The sequence below is a fragment of the Diceros bicornis genome, chromosome 15 (assembly GCF_020826845.1).
Source record: "Diceros bicornis minor isolate mBicDic1 chromosome 15, mDicBic1.mat.cur, whole genome shotgun sequence".
Taxonomy (NCBI): domain Eukaryota; kingdom Metazoa; phylum Chordata; class Mammalia; order Perissodactyla; family Rhinocerotidae; genus Diceros; species Diceros bicornis.
In genome coordinates this window covers 27,339,436-27,348,112 of record NC_080754.1, presented here as the reverse complement: position 1 = coordinate 27,348,112, position 8,677 = coordinate 27,339,436, and the positions used below count along the sequence as shown (strand labels likewise).

General features: G+C 46.1%; 1 protein-coding gene across 1 annotated transcript; it reads left to right on the top strand.

The window, feature by feature from the left end:
• The first annotated feature begins 370 nt into the window (after positions 1 to 370).
• On the top strand, positions 371 to 4,999 carry TM4SF19 (transmembrane 4 L six family member 19). Its single transcript, XM_058556527.1, has 5 exons — positions 371 to 387; positions 611 to 812; positions 1,223 to 1,300; positions 3,638 to 3,807; positions 4,083 to 4,999. Exons 1-5 carry the CDS (start codon positions 371 to 373, stop codon positions 4,261 to 4,263), a joined length of 648 nt encoding a protein of 215 aa, XP_058412510.1. The 3' UTR covers positions 4,264 to 4,999.
• The last annotated feature ends 3,678 nt before the right edge of the window (positions 5,000 to 8,677 follow it).

Below are 8,677 nucleotides of genomic sequence, written 5' to 3'. Positions count from 1 at the left end.
TTATCATTGCTTGTTTGGAAATACAATAGAACTTTTGTATATGCATTTTTATTCTGTGACCTTGCTGAACTATTAGTTCTAGTAATTTTTGATAGATTTCATAGAATTTTCTACATAGATAATTGTGTCACCTATGAATAATGACAATTCTTACTTCTTTCTTTCCTATCTGTATGGCTTTTGCTCCTTTTAATTTCCTTATTGCACTGGATAGGACCTCCTGTACAATGTTGAATAGACGTGGTGACAATGGACATCTTTAAAATGACAGCTTTTAAAGAGAGAGGTTGACACCTTTAAAAATGTATTTTTCTGTACCAAATAGAAATAATCACTGGCTGTCATAGAGGTACAAGCAAAATACGATGGGATGAGGAGTGTGTCTGTGTGAGTGGAGTTGGCAGAAAATGGAGCAATTAAATCCTATCCATTGGGGAATATTTATAAGAGGCAGAGTTTTTCAACAAGTTTCTTGGCTCCTCTTGATCTGACCCCGGGAGGTGACGGTATCTGTAGTCTGTTTTCCCCACCCCACCCCATGCTACAGGGGTTCCCCTACTCGATGCTCCTAATAGCAGAGCTACCATGACCCTCTTTCCATTGGTTCCAGGACATCACCCTCTCCCTGCATGATGGCATGCTCACGGACTTGCTCCCGCATTCTGGGACTGAGCCTTGGAACTACAGCTCTGTTTGCTGCTGGGGCCAACATGGTGCTCCTCTTTCCTAACTGGGATGTGACCTACCTGTTGAGAGGCCTCATTGGCAGGCATGCCATGCTGGGCTCTGGGCTCTGGGGAGGAGGCCTCATGGTAAGTGTCCAGGGTTCCCAGCATGTGAACTCCCAAAGCGCCTCCCAGGGGTAGAGCAGAGAGGTGTGAGGGGAGGAGTGTTTTGATTCCTCAGAAAAAAGTTTGATCTAACAAGCTGGTCTTAGGTCTATAGCAAATACCAAAGGATAGGAAACTCTAGGAAAACTTGTCAAGGATTGCTGGATTTTGGCTTCTGACTAGGCAGGCTGTGTGTGAATGATGCCATCCACAGAGTCAGATCAAGCTAGTCATCCAAAATTGGGTCCTGACAGTCAAAGCCAACTCTCTGGGAAAAATAGGATAATCAAGTCCATGTGAGATGCCCAACCACTTTATGTCAACAGCCACAGGTGGCAACTAGAAATGTAAATTACCCAATTTCTTGGTAATACTCTTCTCTCCTCTCCCAGGTATTCACTGCAGCTACCCTCATCTCCTTGATGGGTTGGAGATATGGCTGCTTCAGTAAGAGTGGGCCCTGCAGAAGCGTAAGCACCAGATTCCACTCTTCTAACACCTAGAATGTCCCCACGTTCTCTTACTTTAGAGGCGAGTGGTAAAGAGGCAATTTCCGTGTTGGGGTTTGAAGTCAGGTCCTGACCATGCCCCTTAATAGCCCTAAGCTCTTGGGCAAGTTGCTTAACCTCTCTGAGCCTCAGGTCCTCATCTGTAAAATGAGAGTTAACAGGATCAAGTCAAGGGAGTAAGTGCTTAATGAACCATAAATGCCTATACAAATGTGAGGAACTGTTATTACTATTTTTTTAGCCTATTGAACAATATGGACATGAATTATATACACTGTAATCATATGTCATTGATAGAGAATTTCCTGGCTATTTTGCTTAATTTTTCTTAGAGCCGGAAAGTTCTCCAGGGATTATCTAATACTAGATGCTAGTCTAACTCCTCCATTTTACAGATACTGAAACTGACGCCCAGAATAAATGTGCACTTTATTAATTAAAGCAGCAGCTATATATATTTGAAAAATCTCAGTACATATATGATAAGATATATTGCTTACTCAGTCTCAGACACATGAATTTGTGGTCTCCTTACAGTAACTCTGCAGCCTGCTTTGCTATTTGCAGCCCACATTTCGGGAACTCCGCTGATTCAGAATTGTATGTTAAAGAATTAAATATAAACACCCACACATTTCATTCACTATCTGTTCTCAGTCACATCTGGTTTTCCCGCAGGCAAGTAGTTCTCAGACTGGAGCATGCATCAGAATCTCTGCAGAGTTTGTTAAAACACAGATTGCTGGGCTCCACCCCCAGAGTTTCTGATTCAGTGGGTCTGGGGTGGAGCTGGAAAATTTGTGTTTCTAACAAGTTTCCAGGTGATGCAGTGCTGCTGGGACTGGGACCACATTTTGAGAACCACTGTCCTAGGCTTACACCAGAGTAATTTCATCTCGAATCTTTTAACTTAGAATCAAAACTTACTGTGTGGGCTGGCCCCGTGGCTTTGTGGTTAAGTGCGTGTGCTCCGCTGCTGGCGGCCCGGGTTCGGATCCCGGGCGCGGACCAACACACCGCTTCTCCGGCCATGCTGAGGCCACGTCTCACATACAGTAACTAGAAGGATGTGCAGCTATGCCATACAAGTATCTACTGGGGCTTTGGGGGAAAAAATAAATAAATAAATAAAATTAAAAAAAAAAAAAACTCACTGTGTATACCTTTCTCTGGCCCCTCCCAAGCTCCAAACCAGCTTGACATCAGTGAGAAAATGACTCTACGATTCTGTATGGAAACTATATATATTTTTTATTTAAATTTTTAAAATATGTATTTTTTGGGAGGGCAAAAAAAATCTAATATCCTGAGAAAGAAGCCAACATAAAAGCAAGCTAGAATCCTGCCAAAGAAATAAACTCGTTGTCTTTTGGGAGGGAAGTGAGTGGTACACAGACTAGAAATATACAATGACAGAACTGGAGGCATTTCAGAGTTGACTGTAATTTCTCTCTGTCTTCCTCTCTCTCTGTCTCTGTCTCCCTCCCTCCTTTCTTTCCTACCCTTCCTCCCTTCCTTCCTTTCATGCTTGCTTTGAGAAAGAGAGGAACCGGGGATGGGAGCTAGGAAGTTTTGAAAATACAGCTTTCCCTTAAAAGAGTCAGAAGTGGGGGGCCAGCCCCCTGGCTTAGCAGTTAAGTGCGCACGCTCCGCTACTGGCGGCCCGGGTTCAGATCCCGGGCACGCACTGACGCACCGCTTGTCCGGCCATGCTGAGGTGGCATCCCACATACAGCAACTAGAAGGATGTACAACTATGACATACAAGTATCTACTGGGGCTTTGGGGAAAAAAAAAAGGAGGAGGATTGGCAATAGATGTTAGCTCAGAGCCGGTCTTCCTCAGCAAAAAGAGGAGGATTAGCATGGATGTTAGCTCAGGGCTGATCTTCCTCACACACAAAAAATAAAATAGATAAATAAAGAAGTGCACTTGTGATAACCCTCTGACCCTTAACCCAGAGGCTGAATGACTGCAGACTGAGTGTAGAAGTTTTCCATGCCAACCTGCTGAGAGGCTCCCAAGAGCCTGCTGAGTCAGGGAGATCCAGGTCCAAGAGCCAGTGTTTCCCCCTTCTCAGTGCTTTCTCTCCACCCCTTCCTGGCTCTACCCAGTGACCCCTCATCAGCCACCCTACCTTGGTTACGCATTAAAGGAGGTGCCGTGGGTAGGATTATCCCCATGTGATACGATGGGGGGAAACCCAAGCACCAGAGAAGTTAGACTGGTCCAGATCGCCCCACAAGTCACCTAGGCATGACCCCATCTCAGGCTCACTTTTCTTCTCTCCCTCTACAGATGCTCACTGCTCTGTTGTCAAGTGGCCTGGCTTTGCTTGGAGCCTTGATTTGCTTTATCACTTCTGGAGTAGCCCTGAAAGATGGTCCTTTCTGCATGTTTGATGTCTCATCCTTCAATCAGACGCAAGCTTGGAAATATGGTTACCCATTCAAAGACCTGCATACCAGGTAAATGGACAGAGACTGGGACTTGCAGTCTTTTTAGAGAGAGAGAGAGAAAAAGAACAAAGATAGGCAGATGGACTACAAACTCCTTTTGGTCATGCATTCTGGCATCTCACTCCTCTGATGCTCAGAAAATTGCAAATGCACCAATAATAGTCACCCTCAAGAGGCCAGGCCCATGACCTGAGATGGGGGAGGCCCCAGCTTTCTATGGAGGTTGCTTATTTGGCTTTTCTTACTTATTCCTCAATCCCTGGTCTCCTTATTTTTTGGGATAGGAATTATTTGTATGACCGTTCACTCTGGAACTCTGTCTGCCTGGAGCCTTCTAAAGCTGTCGATTGGCACGTGTCCTTCTTCTCCTCCCTTCTGTGCATCAGCCTCCTCCAGATTCTCCTGGTGGTCATTCATTTCATCAACAGCTTCCTGGGCCTTTTCTGCAGCCTCTGTGAGAAGTGATAGGTAACGCCCTTTCATGCATGAGTGTTTTCATCATAAGCTGCCTTGAATTCTTTCTGCAAGTAGTGGGTATGAATTATAAACAAACTTCCCTTTTAGGTATTTCTGTAGTAATAATAACAACAATAATTCCTTGCACGTATGTTGAATAATATAATGCATTTTAAAACACATTGTAAACTGCAAGATGATATGTTAGTAGAAGGAATAATTAAGTCATTATTATTGTGTAGGAACTTATATAGTCCATAACATGTTCTCCAGCCATGATCTCATTTCAGCCTCTCAACAACCCCATAAAATTGGCCACATGTTACAGATAGAGAAATTGAGGCTCCTAGAGGATAATGGACTTGCTGCCCAAAAGCACTCAACTAGGTTCAGGTAAAGTCAGTACCTGAGCCCCTATCTTCTAAATTCAAGTTCACTGGTTATTATGGACTGAATTGTGTGCCCCAAAATTCATAGGTTGAAGCCCTAACCCCCAATGTGACTTTATTTGGGGATAGGACCTTTCAGGAGCTAATTAAGATTAAATGAGATCATAAAGATGGAACCCTAATCCAGTAGGACTGGCATCCTTATAAGAAGATGAGATACCAGATCTCTCTCTCCACTCAAACGTAGAAGAAAAGGCCATGTGAGGACACAGCGAGATGCTAGCCATCTGCAAGCCAAGGAGTGAGGCCTCAGTAGAAACCAACTTTGTTGGCACCTTGATCTTGGACTTCCAGCCTCCAGAAAATAAAGTTCTGTTGTTTAAGCCACCCAGTCTTTGGTATTTTGTTATGGCAGCCTGAGCTGACGAAACCATCTGTGTGCTTTTCATTAGTGTTCAGTGCAGTTCAATAAGTGGTATACACTGAGTACCCATAGTGTACCTGGCACTGCCATGCGTGCTGCAGATCCAAAGAGGACTGAGACATGGTCCTTGCCCTTGGACCCTGTCCTGTCCTTGAAGAGCTCATGGTCAGGTTAGGGAAACAAACACATAGACCAATAATTTGAATGTCATATGGTAAGGGCCATGTTAGAGGTCAACACAGGGTGCAGGGAGAGCTCGGAGGAAGAGTGAACCTCCAAGGAGAGCATCTGTGACAGATCAAGGAAGGCTTCAGTTGTGTCTGAGCCGATTTTTTTAAAAAATAATTTTATTTATTTATTTTTCCCCCAAAGCCCCAGTAGATAGTTGTATGTCATAGCTGTACATCCTTCTAGTTGCTATACTTGGGATACAGCCTCAGCATGGCCGGAGAAGCAGTGCATCGGTGCACGCCCGGGATCCGAACCCGGGCCGCCAGTAGCGGAGCGCGTGCACTTAACCGCTAAGCCACAGGGCCGGCCCTGAGCTGATTCTTGACATAGTTAGCCCAGCAAGAGGGGAGGAAGTGTTTTGCCGGAAGAGGAAACAGGGCACTCAAAGGCATGGAGAGGAGACATGGGATGGTGTGGGTGGAGAACTGTGATGCCATAGCTACTTCAATGTGGAATGTGGAAAGCAGAGGACCTCCCTCTCTCCCACTTTGGGATCTTTGGTCAGGAAGTGGTGCTGGATTGTGAGTAGAGTCAGGAGTGGGATGAAGGAGAACCTGGTGGGAAGGTTTGATGGGCAGGGAAGAGGATGAAGCAGGCAGAAGCAGCCTGGGAATAACCAGGAAGATGGGTACTGGCAAGAAAGGAGGTAGTGGGCAGATCCAGGAAATGAGTTGAGAACCCTAGGTTATGCGGCCATAGAGTCAACAAAGCCAGGAAGCGAATGTGGGGGCCCAGGTGCTGCTATATCCCCTCCATAGTCCCTTGCACCCCAGCTCCATCCCAGCACTGTCCCAGGTCAGGAAGGAGCCACTGAAGCATCAAAGGCCTCCAGAATATAACAATTCCTCTGCTCCCAGGGATCTGGAGCAGGGCTGAGGAGCATGGTTCTGTTATCTGACAGTCAAATTAGCAGAGCTTGTAGGAGTCAGGTCCCTCCCTCTCTTTTCCAGAGCCGCTGGCCCAAAAGGCTTGCCCAAGGCAGAGAAGGTGGACAAATAGAGCTGTCAGGGACAGAAAGAGGCACAGCATCTTGAGCAGGCAGGGAGTCCTGAGGTCCAGACACCACATCATATGCCCACATACAGAGTCCGAGAAGCATTGCCTGTGTCTGTCTCACACTTCCCTGTTGGCTGATTTAGTTACAGGGTCATGGCTAGGATGCACCTGACCGTAGAAGCTTCTCCTGCAGGGAAAGGTACTGACACCTCCACATAATTAATGGATAATTTAAAGATAATTTAAATCTAGTTTTGGATATGTTAGGCACACACACACACATGCATGCACACTCACACACACACCAGGTTCACAATCCCCATCCTGGCTCAGCCCTACTTTCTTGGATGGCTCAGCAGGACACCAAAGTCAGAGAGGTCAGTCCTTGGCACCAAGAGAATTCACAGTGGAGAGTTAACTCTTTCTTGCTTGAGCCTCCTCTGTTCTTTCAGGAACCTCAGACTGATGTTATTGTAGAACTTGACAGGACTTCAAAGGACAATGTCTCCAGTCTCTTCCCCACCTAGGCTGATGGTTTTCTCCTTCAGATTCTGCACATTTAGGGTGGATCCACAGTTGGCTGCTGACACTCTCAGATCTCAAAGTGCACAAGATCAAAAACGGAAGTTTGAAAGTAAAACCGACAGACCCTTCTCCAAGTTTGGAGTGCAATCCCAGCAGGTGAGGGTGCAATGTCGCTGACTCTAGAGATGAACTAGAGCAGCTCACTTACCTTCTCTCTGCACAACTCAATTTAGGGCCCTGGAAGGGGGAGGAATGGAGAGGGCCTTGGAGAGGCCACGGGGAGAGGAGAGGAGAGAAAAGGAGGGGCGAGGAGATGAAGAGGGAGGAGAGGAGGGCAGAGGAGGGGAGAGAGGAGAAGGGGAGGAGATGAGGAGGGGAGGGGAGAGGAGAGGAAAGGAGGGGAGAGGAGAGGAGAGGAGAGGGAGTTCTGCATTCATTCTTCTGTGGGCCCCGTAGCCCTCCACATGGGCTGTTGGCTGCCCTCTGTAGGATTCCAGAGGGCACCTGCATCCTCTTCCTTCTACCTACATCCCAGGATCACCTCATACTCAGAATGGGCTTTCACCTGTTTTTTCTTCCCAAACAAATGCTACATCTGGCTCTTGGCTTGGCTTCCAACCAAGTTTTGGGCAGAGGGGCTGATGCTAGTCTGTTCATCAGGATGGTGTTAAGTAAACATTTTATTAAGAAGAAAAGTTGTCTGTCCCTTACCTTGTGTGTGCCTTCTTGAATATCATCCTGGAATGAAGAAGATGGTGCCTTGTTTATAATCCTGCGCAGAGAAAAGTAGGCCCATCTTTGGAATAGGTTGTCCTTCAGCTTTCTGTTATAGCAAGTGGCACCCTATTTAGTAATAATTAGTTTAGTCCACTGCTCCCCAGTTCACTCTTTAGGACAAGGCCTGGATTTTTTGTCTGTGGAAATTAACAAAAGAAACCTGAATTAAACTGGATTCAGGAAGGTCTGTAGGGGGAGCTCTCACATCCTATCATACATTATCAATTACATCAAACAGGAAAAGAGATACACTTGCTTCTTCAACAGGAAGTAAAACTATTACTAAGGGAAGATTTCCCTCTGCACCAGCAACAGCCCAGCCAATGAGAAATGCCACAGCTTGGCCAATGAGAACCTGTTGCCACCCTGAACTGTTAACTTTCCCCCTGATGGACTTTCATTTAGAACAGCTCCTCCCTACTCCCCTTTTTCTCTATAAAAGCAGCTCCTCTCCTTTGTTTTCTGGATTTGCCTACGGTTTGCCACAGAGTGCACATCCCACATTGTGATTCTTTTGGCTATTCCAGAAGAAACTCATTTTGAGGGTAAAATAACTGACGAATTTGCCTTTTAAGTTGACAATTCATTTTTATATCTCCAGGTCCTAGCATAGATGGTATAATAAAATGTTTATTGAATTGAATTATGCACCGAATCATCTGGGTTTTTAGCTGGACTGCAGTAGATGGGTGAGAGAAACATAGTTGAAGAGATCAGAAAAAGTGAGGAAAAGTCTGTGTTCTAGGGGTATGATTTCTTAAGGCTGGTGAAACAGCAAGCAGAAAATATACTATCTGCCCCCAGGAGACATTGGACTCCTGTGCCAGGCAGGGACCAGGCTAGTCTGTGGTTGCATGACCCCAGCCAGAGATGGGGCTGGTGCTGCTGAACCAATGGGAGGCTAAAGAGGGTGTGGTTGAGGCAGCACTGAGCTGATGCTGGGTGCACACCTGCACCCTTGCACAGACCTCAGGCTGCTGGCCGGTGCCAAGAGGAAGGTTCAGCAACCCAGCCAGATCACGAAGGGTCTTACTGGCAAGCAAAGAAGTGTGAATGTTGGGGGACAGCCATAAAGAGACAT

Bases quoted from the DNA above. Each gene is read 5' to 3' on its own strand.
- TM4SF19 (XM_058556527.1), top strand. The intron at 1,301-3,637 runs GTAAGCACCAGA...CTCCCTCTACAG, and splicing joins AGAGTGGGCCCTGCAGAAGC to ATGCTCACTGCTCTGTTGTC. The intron at 3,808-4,082 runs GTAAATGGACAG...TTTTTGGGATAG, and splicing joins TTCAAAGACCTGCATACCAG to GAATTATTTGTATGACCGTT.